This window comes from Diaporthe batatas (genome assembly GCF_019321695.1).
Source record: "Diaporthe batatas strain CRI 302-4 chromosome Unknown Contig00014, whole genome shotgun sequence".
Taxonomy (NCBI): domain Eukaryota; kingdom Fungi; phylum Ascomycota; class Sordariomycetes; order Diaporthales; family Diaporthaceae; genus Diaporthe; species Diaporthe batatas.
The window spans coordinates 255,953-275,209 of NW_025408561.1; the positions used below are offsets into that span (position 1 = coordinate 255,953).

A 19,257-nucleotide genomic window follows, 5' to 3' on the forward strand; every position below is an offset into this window, starting at 1 on the left:
AAAATTAAAAATAATTATTATTTTAATAATAATTATATTTAATATATTATTTAAATTTATTAAAAGTTATTATAATATATTATAAATAAATAATTATTTATAAACTTTAATTATAAAAAATAATTAAATAGATTTTAAATATATTTTATATTTATATAATTATTAAAATAAATATTTTAATAATTTTTATAATATAAATAATTAAATAAATTTTAATTATTTAAAAAAATTATTATAATATTAATATTATTATTAAAATAATATTTTATAATTTTATTTATATATTATAAAATTAAAATTAGAAATATTTATTATATTATAATTATTATTATTAATATTATATTATTTTAAATATTAAATTTTTATTATTATATTAAAATATTATATATATTTTTAAATATATATAAAATAAAAATAAATTTATTTATTTAAAAATTAAATAATTTATTATAGCTTTTAAAAATATTAAGAAATTAAATTATAAACTATTTATATTTTTAAGTTTTATTATTAAATTAAAAATAAATAATTAAAGTTTTAAAAAATAAAATATAATATATTTTAAAATTAACTTAATTAAATTTATTATATAAAACTTTTATAATAACTTTATAATCTACTATATTTATAATATTATTTATTATTAAAAATACTTTTATATTAATATATTAAATTATATTTAATTTATTTAAATTAATATTATTAACTTTAATATAAATTAATTTATTAAAAATTAAAACTATTATAAATTATAAACTATTAACTTAATTTTAATATTATTAAATATTATATATAATATTATTATATAATTTAAATAAATATAAGTTAATTAAAATAAATAAAGATAAAAGCTATTATTCCTTTAAAGGTTTTAACTCTATTTAAATAAATATTTCTTAAGTAAAACTATTTAAAAATAATTACTTAATTTATTATATTATTAAATTAAAAATAATTAAATAAAATAACTATATTTTATTATTACTTTAAGTTTATAATTTTAATAACTTTATTTAAATATTATTATAAATAAAAAATAATTATTAATAATTAAATTTATAATTATATAAAATAAACCTTTATTTTAAAAAATTATTAATATTTAAAATAATTAATATATTTTTAAAATTAACTTAATTAAATTTATTATATAAAACTTTTATAATAACTTTATAATCTACTATATTTATAATATTATTTATTATTAAAAATACTTTTATATTAATATATTAAATTATATTTAATTTATTTAAATTAATATTATTAACTTTAATATAAATTAATTTATTAAAAATTAAAACTATTATAAATTATAAACTATTAACTTAATTTTAATATTATTAAATATTATATATAATATTATTATATAATTTAAATAAATATAAGTTAATTAAAATAAATAAAGATAAAAGCTATTATTCCTTTAAAGGTTTTAACTCTATTTAAATAAATATTTCTTAAGTAAAACTATTTAAAAATAATTACTTAATTTATTATATTATTAAATTAAAAATAATTAAATAAAATAACTATATTTTATTATTACTTTAAGTTTATAATTTTAATAACTTTATTTAAATATTATTATAAATAAAAAATAATTATTAATAATTAAATTTATAATTATATAAAATAAACCTTTATTTTAAAAAATTATTAATATTTAAAATAATTAATATATTTTTAAAAAATTAAATTATAAATTTAATTTAAAATATATTAAAATTTATAAAAATTTTAAATTTAAAATTAAAAATATAAAGTTTTAATTTTTTAAAAATATTAAAGTTAAAACAATTTAAAAATTTAAATAAAATTAAAATTAAATAAAATTATAATAATATAATATAATTAAATAAAAATTAATTATAAAATTATAATTATAATTTTTAATTTTATATTTAAAAATTAAATTATAATTAATAATATATTTAAATAATTATAATTTAAATTATTTCTTTTAAATATAAAATTAAAAGTTTATAATTATAATTTTTAATTAATTTTAATTTAATTATTTTATTATATTATAATTTAATTTAATTTTAATTTAATTATTTTTAAAAGTTTTATAAATACTTTTACTTTTATAAATATAAATAGTTTTTAAATATAAAGTTAAAAATTTATAATTATAATTTTATAATTAATTTTTATTTAATTATATTATATTATTATAATTTTATTTAACTTTATTTAAACTTTTTTAAACTTTTTAATATTTTTTAAAAAAATTAAATTAAAAAACTTTAAAATTTAAGTTTAAAATATTTATAAATTTTATTTTCTTTTAAATTAAACTTATAATCTTTTAATTTTTTAAAAATATATTAATTATTTTAAATATTAATAACTTTTCTTTAAAATAAAAGTTTATTTTTATATAATTATAAATTTAATTATTAATAATTATTTTTTATTTATAATAAAATTATTAAAATTATAAACTTAAATAATAAAATATAATTATTTTATTTAATTATTTTTAATTTAATTAAATAATTATTTTTAAATAGTTTTATTTATAAAATAAAAGGTTTTTAAGTTTATTAAATAAATATTTATTTATAAAATAAAGTTAAAATTTATATATATTTTTAATTAAAAAATAATAATTTTATTTTATTTATTTTAATTAATTTTAAAAATTTAAATTATATAATAATTTTATATATAATATTTAATAATATTAAAATTAAATAATTTATAATTTATAATAATTTAAACTTTTAATAAATTAATTTATATTAAAATTAATAATATTAATTTAAATTAATTAAATATAATTTAATATATTAATATAAAAATATCTTTTAATAGTAAATAATATTATAAATATAATAAATTATAAAATTATTATAAAAGTTTTATATAATAAATTTAATTAAATTAATTTTAAAAATATATTATATTTTATTTTTAAAATTTTAATTATTTATTTTTAATTTAATAATAAAATTTAAAAATATAAATAATTTATAATTTATATAATATAAATTATTAATAATATAAATTCAATTATTATTTATAAAATAATTATATAATTAAAAATTTAAATTATATATTAATATTTATAAAATTAAATAATATATAAATATTTTTAAATTTTAATTTTATAATATATTTTATATTATATAATTTTATTTTTAATAAATTTAAATTTATATATAAAACTTTTAATAATTTTATATATATTTTATTTTAATTATTTATAAAAATAATTTTATTTCTTTATAATTTTTATAATTTCTTTATATTATTAAAAATTAATAAAATTATTAATATAATTATAAATTTAAATTTATAATTATATAATTAAAAATAAAAATAATTTAAAATTATATTATAAAATATAATTATTATATTAATTATATTATATTTTTAATATATAATTTAAATTTCTTTTAATTTTTAATATAATTAAATAATTATATTATTATATTATAAAAAATTAATAAATAGAATTTTAAATTTTAAAAGTTAACAAATTAATATTTATTTATTTAATAATTATATTTATTTATTTAATTTCTATTAATTATTTATTTAATATTAATTTTTTATATAACTCTTTATATTTATAAATACTTTTAAATTAATATTAAAAGATTTTATAATATAATTCTTTTAAATTTTAATACTTTAAATATAAATATTTTTTAATATATTTTTTAATATATTTTTTAATATATTTTTTAATTTATATATATTTAAATATTAATTAAATATTTAAATATTATTTAAATATTAAAAAGTTAGAAGTTTAAAGGGTTAAAAAGTTAAAAGAAAAGTTAAAAAGTTAGAAAGTGTGGGAATAGTAGGCTATAGTGAATTAGCTACTGCAAGTACTATAAGTAAGATTAGTAGGTTCGTGCTTACATATAAACTACTTAGCTTAGTTAGTAGGTCTAGCTAACCTAACTAAGTGCTTCGCTACCTAGTTAGGTAGACTTCTAACCAACACTAATATATACTACTTTAACTACTTCTTACACATAAGTTAAGTTAATCAATACTAATTAGTTACCAACTAACTTTTAACAATAAAATTAAAAAGATAATTAATTACTTTAAAGTAACTAAATTCTTTATAAGTCCTTATTATTAAAGTAACTATATTAAAGCTACAAAGCCTTTAAAACCTAGGTATTAATTAGTCATTAAAAAAAAAACCTCTCTCTCTCTCTCTCTTTTATAACTATACCCTCTACTAAAAAACCTTATAAAGTCATCAATTCAATAAAAACTTAGCTAAATATAAATAAAGTCCTTAAATCCCTTTATCACTTTATACACTTTATTATACTTTAAAAAACTATAAATATCTCTAAAAACTTAAAATCTACCTATAAAGCTTTTCTCATCACTAAACCCTTATTTACACTCTAATAGTACCTTAAAAAGGACTATAAATATCTTTAAAAACTTAAAATCTACCTACTTTCCTTCCTTAACAACTAAATAAAATACCTTTACTAGTTAAGTTTATAAGCAACCTACTATTATAATAACCTCTTTTATAGCTTATAAAAAATACTCTTTTTACTAAAAAACTTATTAAGAAAAAAGACTTTATACAATAGTTTAAAGTAATAAATAAGTAAATAAATAAAAGTCTCTTTTATAACAACCTCCTAAATACTATTTAAGAAACCCTTAAGTACAAATAACAATCTTATAGACTAAATAACCAACTATATAGATAAAATAATAATATATTTACTATATAAGAACTACACTTAGTATAATTCAACTAAACAACTAATTAAACAACCCCCTACCTAAGCAACTAACTACAATTAAGCCCCTACTTAAATAACTATTAAAATAAGCCCTACTCTCTAATAACTACTAAATAGCTACTAGATAGCCTAATAATCTAATTAATTATATAAACTAGAAGGAAAGAAAAAGAAGAAACTATTAAAAGAATTAACTAGTTAAATATAGCTATAATTAGTAACTACCTAGTAGATAGCCCAATAAGTAATTAGTTAATTAATAATTTAAACTTAATTTCACCTACTAAAATAATTCAAATTTAAACAATTTAAATAATTTATAAAACATTAATTTAAAGCGTTTTTATAGCATTTAAATTAAATAAATTATAATCATACATTTAGTAGTAATTCTAAGCAATTTAGTGATTTAATTCAGAAACTACTTTATTAGTAAAATAAAGCTCTCTAATTGGCTGGAAGGAAGATTTTAGAAAACTAAAAAGGTGCTAGTGTGGGAATAGTAGGCTGTAGTGGATTAGCTACTGCAGGCACTGCAAGCAAGATTAGTGGGTCCGTGCCTATGTACGGACCACTTAGCTTAGTCAGCAGGTCTGGCCAACCCAACTGAGCGCTTCGCTGCCCAGTCAGGTAGACTTCTAACCAACATTAATACACACTACTTTAACTACTTCTTACGTGTAAGCTAAGCTAACTAATAGAAAGTATATAGTTTTTATTTTTATCTTCTTAACTTTTAACTTTTAAATATTTAATTAATCTTTAAATATTTAGTTAGTATTTAAATATATATAATTTAAAAGGTTTAAAAGGTAAAGGTAAAGGGTTTTAAAAAGAGTATTAAAAGGAGTTTAAAAAAAGTTTATATTAAAAGTATTAAAAATTTAAAAAATTCTAATTAAATATATAATTTTATATAAGCTTTATATATAATTTTATATTAAATAAATAATTAAAAGAATTAAATAAATAAATATAATTATTAAATAAATAAATATTAATTTAAAGTTAATTTATTATATTTATATTTTATAATTATAAAAATATTTATTTATTAAAATTAAAAACTTTAAAATTATAAAATAATAAATTATAATAAATTAATTATTATAAATTAAATAAATAATAAATAATTTATATATATATATATATATATATATATAAATTAAATTTAATTAATAAATTTAATTAATTTAATTAAATATTTTATTATTTAATTAAATAAACTTTTAATTAATATAAATATATATTATTTTAATTAACTTTTATATATATAAATAAATTAATTAATAAAACTTTATATTTTAATTAATTAAATAAAAAACTTTTAATTTTAATATATATATATATAATTTTTATTATTTAATTAAAATAAATATAATATTAATTATTTTAAAATAAAAAAATATTTTTAAAATAAAAACTTATATAATTAATTTTTATTATTTATATATTTTAAATATTTTAAAAATAATTATAATAATATAAATTTATATATTATTAAAATAATTAATTAATAATTAATAAAAATAAAAATAATAATTAAAAATAATAAGTAAATTTTATAAATATTTTTATAAATTATTATTTTTATTTTAAAATTTAAAAATAAATTCTTTATTAAATAATTTTATTTTTAAATTTATTTTATTTAATATAAATTTTAAAATTAATTTTATAAAATTTAAATAATATTTTAATAAATTTATTTTAAAAATATTTTAAAATTATAAATTTAATTTATATAATAATTTTAAATTTTATATAATATTTAATAATATTATATTATATTTATAAAGTTTAATTATTTATTTATAATTTAAAATATTTTATAAATAAATAAATAAATAAATAAATAAATAAATAAATAAATAAATAAATAAATAAATAAATAAATAAATAAATAAATAAATAAATAAATAAATAAATAAATAAATAAATAAATAAATAAATAAATAAATAAATAAATAAATAAATAAATAAATAAATAAATAAATAAATAAATAAATAAATAAATAAATAAATAAATAAATAAATAAATAAATAAATAAATAAATAATAAAAATTAATATATTATTAAATATTTTCTTAAAAACTTTATAATAATTTATTTTAATATATTTTATATTTAATTATATAATATAAATTCTTTTAATTTAATAATAAAATTAAAAATATAAATAGTCTATATAATATAAATTTATTTAATATTAATAATAAAATATACTTTTTTTAATTTTATTTATATTTATTCTATACTTATAGAAATATATTAATTAAAACCTATTCTATCTGTTAAGTATAGATTTATATTACTTAACTAACTATCTATCTATATACCTAGCACTACCCGGTCGATCCAATTCCTTTTTTTATCGTTATTTTACTCGGTCAACTTTTTGTCCCGTTTTCCTATACCACCACCATAACGTACATACAAATTCAACACTAGCATCGCTTTCCCTTTGGCCAAGTCACCAATCCATCTTTCAAACTCCCTATCGACTCTAGCCGCCTCATGCCCAAAATGAGACCACACGTGTATAGATAACATAACGCTCGCATATATAGCCGTGCTCTGCTTGAGCCGGCCAGGTAAAAGCCATGAGTATATGAAATCTGACCCAATGACTATCCCAGCAAGCTCAGAAAGCTAACAGCTGCCAGGCCATATTCCCAGCCCCAAGGATGACGGGCTGTGACGGCAAGAACAGACATTCCTTGATAGGCTAAAATACACAGAGAAACAAAGGAAAAAGGGTCAGCGCCTAGGTCAAAAAGGCCGATTGCGTAACCGTCATGCTTCTGTGGGCCGGTGATCGTGTTGTCCTCAATTGCAACTTCGGATGCCTCTGACGCTAACTATAACGACGACAACAATAATGATGCCGCCGGGACAGCGGGATTTTTTTCTTCTTTTTTGCACTCCTTGTTTTGATTACTGCCCACGCGTTTTGAAATTCCATGTTCCCTCGCAAAAGAAAGACGGCGGTGCTGAAGGGGTGTAGGGGGAAAAAGGATCAGTGTGGTAAAAGGTTGCTTCTCTCGGTCAGCCTAGCTTCCGCTAGCCACCAGCCCGCTCGCTTAGAATGATCGGCTTGGACGCTTCTGGAAACCGACCACGCACGCCTGCCATAAAGTCTTCCAGCAGGTGAAAATGCTCGCTCGGAATTACAAAAGTGAAGTCCCCGTGGTCTCCTTTCCAACACACTTAAATCAAACCTGACCAGGCCCATTGAACGCCGCGCTGAGCTTCAGGTTCGCAATTGAAATCAAATGACGCAAGGAAAAAGTGTTGGTGTTATTCTTGCCGACGCCGGCAGTTGCTGGTTGTGTAACCACACCGGCTGCTTGATCTCGGTCACCGCAATGGTCGGATAGTCAGCTGTCGTCAACCGCCCTTCGTCCGCCGCCGCCCTCAGTGGCCTGCTCTGCCACATTGGTAGAGTTCTCGTGTGCTGTCATTCTTTTGGACTCGTACGGGGCCTTGAGCGTGGAAATCGAGAATTTTCGGTCGTCCATGGTAGGGGCCGGTCTTGGTGTCTCTTCGACCTCACCTGCGTCCCCCGCAGGTAGTTCTGTCGCCTGCACCCTGGGGGGCGTGTGGATGATGACCGTTTTCTCGTCTTCCTCGTTTTCCTCCTTGATCACCGGAGCCGGGCTCAGAGCTGGTCCATCGGCATGCGGCCCGGCGGGCTGGAGAGTACTGCCGGACCGTGGAGACAGGCAGTCAGCTTCGTTCACAGGTGTGGAAAGACCATGCACCCTGAGCTCGATTGCACCCGGACCATCTGGGAAGTGGTTGCTTTCGTGGCTATTGGCGCGCATCATCTCAATTCCAAGCTTCGACGAGGGTAGCACCGACTTGCTGCGGTAGTGCTGCTGCTTCGAGGCTTGACCTGATGTCGGAGAAGATGTTGGCCCGGGGCTACCTGCCTTCCCCACGCTCCCAAGGCCGAGCTCTTCGTCTTCATCATCTGCGGAATCGAAGCCCGCGTTGCCCTCGAGGCGTCTCTTCTCCATGACCTCCCTCTTTGCCCTGAGCCTCTCGAAAGAGCGACGCGGCTGTGGACCGGCTACCGGCATCGTGGTGCTGCCGTGCTCGATCTGCCCCGGAGCACTCGTCTGGAGCCGTAGAGGAGGCATGCCTTTTGCGGGATCGCTCGAGCTCAGGATATGCTCTTCCGATGAGACTTCAATTCCCAGGCCGTGCTCGGTCCAATCGCCCGTAGCCTTGCGACTAATCACGACAGGAATGTCATCAGTCGATATTGACTCTGAGTCGCCAAAAAGGCTAGACGAAATCGAGTCATCGCGGCTAGAACCACGGAAGCTGCTGCCAGGCCGGTTTGCAAAACCAGAAGACGTACCACTGGTAGGGCTATCCTCCAGTCTCAGGCTCTCCTGCCTCAAACTTGATGGTATGGGACGGGAAAGGGACATTGGCGTCATGTGAGGCTGACTGGGCGATGCTGGCTTCCACTGACAAAAGTGTGTGAGGACCTCGGTCAGTTTAGACGAGCTGATAGGCTTCTCGATCAACGAGTCGAAATAGTGTGGTGCCTGGAGCTCCTTCAGGTACGCGGTGATGGCTACCAGAGGGGTATGTGAGTTGGCATTCTTGGTCTCGCGAATCATCTTGGCAACATCGGCACCATTGATTTGTGGTAGTTTGAACTCCATAAAGATGACGTCGAACTTGATATCGCTCATGGCATACCGAACAGCTTCGGAGCCAGTGGAAGCGGAGATGGTGCGGCAACGTAGCTTTTCCAGCAGCTTTTCCATGACCATCCGGGATACAGGGTGGTCTTCACAGATGAGGACGTCCAACGGGCGGAACGTGGGACAGTCATATGTAATCTGCGACAAGCGCCGGGAGCTGTGGCGCCGCCTCTGGACCCTGAGGAGGGCGGCATTGGCCTTTTCGCCTTCATTGTCGGACGAAGAAGGCGACATATCAAAGACCTGACTGCGACGGTTCCGGTGGTGTGCTAAGAGATCCGCGGCCACGGGGCTCCCTTCCTGAGAGCCAACGGTAAGTGATCTCGACCGCGCGCTCGATTGGCCACTTCCTTGGCGAGGCGTCGTGACTGTTCTCTGTGGTGATAATGCGAGTGGTGGTGGTGCCCCGCGTCCCTTTACAGGGGATGCTGAAACCGATGAGGCAGCCTTCTGAAGGCTCGGCGGAACTCGGGGCACATCGAAGAAATTGCCTGGCTGAAGTGAGCTACCAGAGCCAGACTGTTGAGACAGATTGGAAGCATTACTGGAAGCCTTACGTCTTCCTTCTTGCCCAGCAACAAAAGAAACCAGAAGAGGCGATGATGGTTGCGAGACCCGACTTGGTGAAGAGTGCGAGTTGCTCAAGCCTGATGGTGACTGGGGCCGTTGCGTGGCTTTGGCGTTGGACAAGGTTCGATGCACCGGGTTTGACAACACAGGGCTACCTTCGAGGCCGGCGCCGCCTGGTGATGTGACTTGATTCACACCGATGGGGCTGGTTGCGGCCGACGATTTGTTCTGGGCCGCTATGGCATCGGCGCGCAGTTTTTGTATGACATCTTTATTTGCTTTGTCTAGCACGGGTAAGTTCTTGTAAGCAAAGTTGCCGAAGTCATCGTTGACCATGGGCTCGCTCAGTCTCCTGGTCTTGAGATCCCGGACGTGTGGTGGTATGTGAAGGGGCATCAGCCCTCGCTTCATCGAGTTGACTTGAGAGCGGACGCGGTTCAGAGCGTCATGCGGACGATCTGGATAGTCCGTGGCAGGGCCGCTCGTCGGTGATGACATTTGGTCTTCCATTTCTTCTGCAAAGGATTGCAACGTGGCGCCCCGGGCATCGAAATATTCGGTGTCCTCAAGATTCTCGGGCTGAGGAACAAATTGAGCCTCATCCAACAGCAAGGTCTCCCAGTTAAGTCCTTGGAACCATGTATGGTTTCGAATCTCTTCTCCACCAGACACGAACTTCTCGTCCTTGTTTGAACCCAGTCGCTCTTGGGGGTCAATACACAGTAATTTATTGATCAGGTCTTTCGCCTCGGGGGACACTTCGTCTTCACCCTCATCCGGCCAGTGTATCCTCCGAGCGAGGATATTCTCAAATACCTGGTCGGGCTCGCTTGCATTGAAAGGGGGTATCCCATAGAGAAACTCGAACAAAATGCAGCCAACTGACCACCAATCACTCGTCTCGTCTTGAGGCTCGCCGCGTATCGTTTCGGGGGCCAGATAGTCCGGCGTGCCGACAAAACGGCGGCTTGTGTCTTCTGGGTCAAACAGGGCCCAGTTCGGAGGGGGCATGCTTGGTAACGGCGGGGTGGCCTTTCCTTGGTCCATGCTGCCTTGTGTACTCGTCGTGCTGGCTTGCCGCAGGGGTCCGGCGTCTAAGGAAGGGCTGCCCCCTTCACCTGCCTCATGCGGTGACATGACCGCCTGAGATGCCAGCCCATGAGCACTGTCATTCAGAGTGAAATTCCCAAGCATATGAGCCAGGGACTCGCTACCCCCGCTGTCGCTTCGATGGCTACTAGATATCCGGCGAGGCTCCTGCGCGGCCCCGAGGCTGAAATAGGATGGTTGCCCGAGGTTGATACCGAAATCACTGGGCGTCATCTGTGGTGTTGAGCCGGGCGATGACGGGTGTCGTGGTGCATGAACATCAAGCGACGCGGAACGAGAGATTGAGGAGCCGACAGATGTCGACCTTGCGAATGGGCCTGTCTTCAACAAGTCAGGGGCGGGCTCGGTTGAACCACTGTTAAGGGCTCGTTTCTGCCGGCCCACCAAACCCATCCGCGAAAGACCAAAATCGGTGAGCTTCAGATGGCCCTTTTGATCTATGAGGAGGTTGTCCGGCTTGAGGTCTCTGTGCACAATACCACGACTGTGAAGGTGCTCGACTCCAAGGACAACTTCGCCCAGATACTTCTTCACCCAGTCTTCAGGGAGTCCCCCGAGCACTTTGATCAGAGATGCGCAGTCACCGCCGTTGAGGTATTCCATGACGAGATACAAGTAGTCTTTGCTCGAGAAAGTCCAGTAGAGCTTAGCGACAAAGTCACTTTCGCCTTGCCACATCATGATTGCCCGCTCGGCCTTGACATTGGTCACCTGATTCTTGGCTACCATGTCCGCCTTCTTGAGCACTTTGATTGCAAAGTATTCTCCGGTGGACTTTTTCTTAGAGAGATAGACGCTCCCGAAAGCACCTTTGCTGATGGGCTTGATGACCTCGAAGTCCTTGATCGAGGGTGGGACCGCACGGGCCATGGGCGGGGCACCCACACCATTGAGTCGCGGCGACGGGGGCAACCTGACATTCTCTCCTGTCGACGACGATATAGCAGCAGAGGACTGTCTCCTGTGATGATGATGCTGGTGGTGCTGGTGATGCTGGTGTTGAGGAACAGCGATAGGGGAGCTGAACTCGCTGTGGGGCAATTTTGGTGATGGCTCTGGAGAGACCATGCCATCTTGTTGAAACCCGGGCACGCGTGGTTTCGAGATCCTGAGGGGTGATGACGGTTGTTGAGCGCCTCGTGATGGCGACTCTTGCCTCCGCGGAGAAATAGCACCAGGAAGAATCCAACTCCGTCGGTTGTGCGACCGAGAGCTGGCTTGTCTCCTCAGATCCCCGAATTCTGAGATCGGTGACTCTGTCCGTGGGGGTGGCCGAGAGGCCACGGAGGAGGACCTTGCACTGCCCTCACTGTCCCCAGTGTCACTCTCGAGGAGCATAGACTCTCGGCGGGACTCTCTTGTCCCCTGGCCGGCCGCACCTAGCATGCCGTGGTGTGAGCGGGGTGTGGGGCATTCTTTCGGGCTGCTTGACCGTGTCGAGTCGATGGCCGTGGAGAAGCGCCGCTTGTCAACTTCGTCACTCAGGTTTGCTTTTTCCAAAGCGAGAGCCAGGGACGTGCCTGCATCGAACGACCCAAGGAAGATGCCCTCCTCCTGGGCAGGTGTCACATCATCCTCCCCGGTCTCGGAGCCAGACTCGGTCGAGTCGCTCATTCTCCCGGCAGCGATCCGAGCAGCCCGTCGCATGGCACCATCTATGCAGTCCTGGACCTTGATGGAGAACTCGACGCGGATGCGCTCCGCGTACTCAATGATCTTCCTGTGGCGGAAGACGGCATCGATCTTGGCCTTTGCGATGCGTTCCGTGTCAGCACACAGCAATGCCAGACCCTGCTCCTGCTCCAGAGTATTGGTACTGGGAGAATGCCATTGCATCACCTGGGCAATTCTAGATTCGGACTGAGGGGACTGGGTGCGGAATTCGCCTGGGTTCTGAGTCGAAGACTCTTTTATCGCTGGCGTGCTAATCTCGATTGCTGTGTCGCACAGATCCAACAGCAGTTCGACGATCCGCGCCTGTGGCCGGCGGACGGCGAAGGATCTGGCGCGGGCATGGCCGAACCCGGAAGATCTCTCCCGTGAGCGGGCGCCGCTGGTCGACGGGGAGGATGTGCCGGGGGAGGAAGAGCTCGATTGTGGAGGCCCGATAGGCATTCCCTTGTATTCTGCTGCCGGGAGGGCCGTTTGCTCCCCGATCAGCGAGCGGCTCTTTCGGGCCTCCAGGGCATCGAGAACCTTGACAATGGCGTGGCGGTGCTCTGACAGGCTTTCCTGGGCCATTTGCACCTCCATTTCGGCTTGGTGCTCCTGCAAGCAAAGGTCTGTGTGTTTTTCGAACCACCATGGCGGTATCTGGCGTTCACAGATTCGGCAGAGAACGGGCGGCGGCGGGTCATAGTTAGTTGAATCGTCCAGTCCTACTTCTGCGAGCCGGGTCAGGTAGCCAGCTAGAACCTCGGCGCCTGAACCAAGCGAGTCGACGAGTTCAGAGTCGAGATCAATCTTGATCTCTCGAGGCGCAACCCACGGCCTGATCATCCACATGACCTAGTATACCAGTCAGCTCGTCGTTGCGTATCAGTTCACCCAGATGACCTACGTGGCTTTCACCCCCAGTGTCGTGGACCATGATGCCTTGTGCCTCGAGATCGACGACCTGGAGACAACCCTCATCTTGTTCGCCGCCTTCCGGTTGTTCACACTCCAGAGCAACTCCTTCCGGGTTGAGCAGCTTTGACTCGGGGCCAGTCTTGACAGAGAAGCGAATGAACTTGCTGCCTGAGTCATCTTGCTTCATGGACTCGACGACGTCGGTGAAAATGGTTGTCGGCTCGCTTACGACGACATCGGAAATGGGGGTGCCCTCGGTCTGGGCCGCGTCTGTACCGATCACGTCTACCCAGGAGGGGCTAACCCACCGTATGGAACCGTCAAGATTCAGGTCAACAATGACGTTAAGGGTCTGTTCTGCAGCCTCCTTGAGATCGTCCCTGTCCTTCTCCCTCTGGTGCTGGCTGAGAGACCGTTCCATGACGCCTGCCGTGTGAGCGCGCAGCGACGTCACCGCCGGCGGGGCCAGCTGTGACGGATCCGTATCCATTGAGGACTGATTTCAGAGGACAGGTCCGACCTGGACCAGCTCATCTGTCCGCCGGGTCTGAGGACAACGCGGGCTCGGAGCGAATCGTAGGAGCGAACCGTTCAGGGGGCGTCTCAGGGTGCCTCGAGGTTGCAGCCGTGCGGGGCAGACGCGTCGAAGGTGAAAGAGCGCATGAATGATCGAGGCGTGGATGGAGTTGAGGGTGGCAGGCCAGAAGGCTCGAAACGCTGTGTGGGCGGACAGTAGACTGGCGATAAAGTAAGTCGTAAGGCGGTGATGGATGGCAGCCGACAGCAGGCAGGGCTGGACCGACAGCCCGGCCAGAACAGACGAGTCCGGCACGAACAGCCCAGAGCTACATCAAGCAGCATGCGGCATCCCGAGACATAGCTGGTGGTGATGTCTCTGTGCCTGTGTGAAGCTATCTTTTTTGGCGGGAGGGGGGAGGGGGAGGCGGGTGAGGTTATGAGATGCAGTGTCGAGCGTGAAGAGAGAGGCCTAGAAGAGCAAGCAGACAATAGGCCCTGACACTGTCTTGCGGACTGGAAAACAAAAATGGGCTAGTTGCTGCTATTCCCTGCTGGTATTGGGCTGGTCTGTGGGCCCTTGGTCGCGGGTCGCGCATGCGGGTGCTGGGTGCTGGGTGCTGGGTAGGTGCACCAGGAGAGGCCTGTTTCAATTGTGGGGTCTCAGGCTTGACCAGAGACTTGAAGGAGGGAGGCCTGTCTTGAGTTAGGCCTGGCAGCCTGTATGAACTTCTCTCCGTACTTAGATTAGCAAAGGGCTGGCTAGGCTAGTTGGTCTAGGTGGGACGGTGTCAGGACTAGGTTGGAAGTGGTACTGTGTAGTGTAGGAGGTAGGAAGCGAGAGAGGGCTACTCCATACTCCGTGCATGGATTACAGGGCAGCACCCAGCATCTTTGACGGGCTGCTGCTAGTGGGCCGGTGCTGTAGTACGCGCTCACACTACCAGAAGGGGGGGGGGAGCGGGGAAACAAAACAACACGGACAAAGAAAAAGAGGACCTACACACCAGACTATACTATGCATGCACGCTTGGTGCATGTGGATGGAGTACAATTGCCCGACTCTACTCAACACAGGTAGATGATTGATTATTGTAATGCAATGCAATGTAATGTCAGGTCAGGTCAGGTCAGGTCAACCGTGGTGAGGACAAGGCTCACAGGGCACGGCACAGCAAGTACCCAACACCTACTTCAATCTCTGCGCCCAAGCTGTACAGGAGCCACAGCTGAGCATGTCCCAGCTTTGGCTGTTGAGGCCATGAGTGAGCAACAAGTGAGGCAGGAGAGCAGAGAAGGGTTAATACGGGTCACTAACATAAAGAAAGATAGAAAAGAGAACACTTGAGCACTAAAAGAGGGAAAGCTAGAGAGAGAGGATCGGTAAGCTTGTGCCAAAGTTGGGGAACATTGTTGGTGTGAACAAGACGGAAGCGGTGGAGGTAGTGGAGGCAAGGTCAAATGGAAGAAGGGAAAGGGGGGGTGATTGAACAGGGAAGGGCTGTGTGTGTGTGTGTGAGAGTGAGCTCAGCAGTGCAAGTTCACCTGGCCTTGTGTTCTGCTTACCTATCTGCTCTTAGTGAGGGGGGTTCCCGTGGTCCAGTGTGCAGCAGCTTATGGAGTACTGTTGGTTCATCCAGTTCGGCACACCATTTGAGTCTGGCAGTTGTGAGTGGGAGGGAAGGGGCAAAGTTTAAAAGTGGGGGGTTTGGATACTACATACCTAGGTACCTATGTAGCCCAGGTAAAGCAAGCCCTGCTTTTCTTGTCTAAGAAGCCGGCATGTTGGCAGCAGCGTTGTTGTTGTTATTATTATTAGGAGGTGTTGCAGTAACATCTGTCCCCTCTCCTTCTGGTTTTGGGGTCTCACCCCCCCCCCCATGACATGGGCCACCCACCACTTCATCCGGACATCTGGCCGAGTAACAGAAGTAGCCCTCTTGAAGTCTCATAAGTATCCCAAGACAGGCTGAACAAAAGCCCAAATATCAAATGCTAACATGATGGCCGCCAACCAGTTCCTGCTGGCAATTTATAGTCCGTGCCTACCCACCAATAAACATGCTGAAGTACCCTTTCCTGTCCCCATTTCCCTCGACCGAATCAGACACTGAGGTGATCTACCCACCCGGGCACCGGCCAGGGCGGATCCCGCCGCATGGGATCGGTAGTGGAGTACGCCGTGCCACACGCAGTGACGGAGCAAACACGTGTATCGAGTGATACCGTGGTACAACCCCATCCGGTGGTCATGGGATTCTGACTCTGAGCATGCCTCTGCCTCTGCCTCTGCCTCTGGATGAGCATTCTTGTTGTTTGAAGCATTCATCAACGCGCCACACTGCCTCCCCGGATCTTGGATGCATACGGTGGCGCTTGTTGTCACCGTCACACCGAGGTGTTACACCTCGACCCCCCCCCGCTAACAGCCCAAATGACTCCAGCTGTCAACACATCCAACTTAGAACATTGATCTCGCCCCCCCCCCCACAGGTTCTGGATGATGCCATCCGCAGACTGGTAGCGACCTTGGAACGGACTCGGCCACGGCTACAGTAAATACCATGGCTGAACGGCAGGCAAGACAAGGGGCGTACGGTTGAGGAGCCGTGTCTTGACCGGGCATTCTCCCTTCCACCGGAGCAGAAAGTCAGAAACCCTGGCTAGTCTCACAGGTCAAGCCACCGTTGGCTGACCAAGAGACAAAAAGACACCACGTTTGCATGGTCCCGTCGTACAGAGACACTTGGATCTGCTCGAGATATGCTGCCCCGGCCCACCTCGCAACGGACGCCTTTCGCGTCTCGCGTATAGCGTGAATCCCACTTCCCACATGTCAACCATACTTTTCCCTCATGCCCGGCTTCCTTACTGGATTTTCGAGGCATCCCTGAGGCTGGATACCTAGGTAAGTATATCCACGGGCAGCGCCGGCGCACAGGCAGACAGGCAGTAGAGCGGCTCGGCAGGCTCGGTTGCACCTCCCCCTTGGCCATCTTTGTCCTGCCGTTATTCAACATTGGAAGACGAGATGGCAGCCGGGTCTGCCGATGCTTGGCTTATATCCCCAAGACATGACTACGGGTGATGCCATTGTCGGCAAGGTCGGCTGCGGCTTTGGAGGGTCTCCTGGTTGGCGCCCGACACCTCTCCTTCTTTCTCGCTCTCTCTTTTCTTCCTCGTGTTTTCCACCTCCTTACTTTTTGGGGAAGCACTCCACAAAAAAACGAGCTCCCTTCTTCCCCGGAGGGGGTGATGCGTTGTGGAAGGGGGGGGTTAGCAACGGCAGCTAACAACGCCTGTCCAGGTCGCCACCCACAGGATGCAGTGTGTGGGCAGTGCGGATATAGTATGCATGATGTTAATGAGGCGGCTACTGCATCTCCCCCGCAGGTCGCGCCGTGTCTCACTGTCTCACTGTCTCACCGTCATCCTCCACCTCGGGGATACGCTCAATCGCGTCGTTCCTCTGATTTCTCGTCCCAATGCCTGTTCCCAGAATGCACGTCCGAGGACCCAAAATAGGTCGGACTCCCAGAGCCAGTAGGTCGGTCAAGTTGACCAAGCCAGCCGGACAAGCGCCCGTTCAGGTCAGATGGAACCCGAGCCACCGTAGATACTCGTGCCTTGTTCTTGTTCGGCCAGGTCTCACTGCTTTCTCAGCATCACCAATTTGTGCACTTGTGGCCATGATAGCTGCAGTCGCGGCGGCGTCCCCGGAGCTTTTGGGTGAGCCTACAACCACCGTCGTGGTTGACTTGTTGCTTGGCCGAGCAGTGTTGAGGCGCCGAGCCAGTACTGTGCGAACCATCCGCAGCCGGAGTTACGAGGCTAACATCCAAAGCTTGTCCTGCTCAAAGGATGGGCCCAGACCTGTCGTGAGAGGCACGACAGTTTGGCTGTGACAACTCTATCCCCAACCTTCTTATCCCAGCCAGCGTCGCTGGCCAAACATACAATACTCTCTGTCTTGGACGAGGTGTGGTGCCCGAGGAGCGAGGCACTCATCTGTGTCTTCAGAACTGGAATGAACAAATGGGCTCGAGCACATGGTCATGTGCTCAACTGCCTCCGGGGCGCCTCTTCAACCTGGGGCCCATCCTGCAGTCTTGCATGGCGTACAGCCACTCATAGGCTCGGCTCACCCCCCTCCCAAATGATTCCAATAGAATGTGAGAATCCGGCGTCGCATTGCATCTTTGGCCATGCAATGCGCGCGCACCCACCTTCGCATGACGATTTCGCGTTGGACAGTAGTGGCTCCAGCGGCCAGAGGTTGTATTCGCATCATGACACCTTCAAGATCTGCTTTCCTTGTTTTTCTTCACGGGTACACTTACGTGCACCTGCGTCAGGTTCAACTGGCAGCACTCCAGTCTGTGTTTTCCTGAAAGCTCGGCCAAGGCTCACCAGACAAGCCACATGGTGGGAAGCCACACCGGCCAGGTTCGCACCTGTGCCTGGGCACACACCCCCACGGCCCCGGATGGCTGCCGTCTCCCAGAATACGTATGTAGTCTACTGCGTCTGTCCACTGTCAGACTGCCGGCTGTATTCCGAAGACGCTTCTAAAAGTTTCACCACGCCAGCCACCACCTATTGATCAACCGCCAGATCTCACCCAAAGAAACGCCCAGTCCTCATTGGGTATTGAGTGCCGCTGCAAGGCCGAGCGTTGACTCTCAAAGGAGCCAATCACTGCTCCCCACCGGGCCAACTGCCATCTTACCGGTTCTAAAGTTGAGCGTTACGTACTGTCCGCCAAACAAAACATCCAGTGGCAGTGCACGCCAATCGACCATGTAGGCTTGCCGAGCCGAAGTTCACTCACCTTGGCTATGTGCGGAAATCCCTTGGGCAAGGGCTTTATTTCCGGGGAGCCGTGTAGATGCCTGCGCACCTTCAGGAACACAGAACGCGAACCCTTCTCCTCTATCCGTAACTGCCAATGTGAAACAACACTCGCCCGTGCAGTAACTCCAACCAGCCTGCTTCCTGATGACATTTGGCGGTGAGGAGACTG

The 19,257-nt window shown here is 38.7% G+C and overlaps 1 protein-coding gene across 1 annotated transcript; it reads right to left on the bottom strand.

The window, feature by feature from the left end:
- Positions 1–6,993: 6,993 nt before the first annotated feature.
- KVR01_011109 (protein kinase RIM15) lies at positions 6,994–14,656 on the bottom strand. The gene is made up of 3 exons (XM_044795040.1): positions 13,708–14,656; positions 10,025–13,655; positions 6,994–9,958 (listed from the first exon to the last, which is right to left on the bottom strand). The coding sequence occupies exons 1-3, from the start codon at positions 14,206–14,208 to the stop codon at positions 8,124–8,126; spliced, it is 5,967 nt and encodes a 1,988-aa protein (XP_044640256.1). The 5' UTR covers positions 14,209–14,656; the 3' UTR covers positions 6,994–8,123.
- Between the last annotated feature and the right edge of the window lie 4,601 nt (positions 14,657–19,257).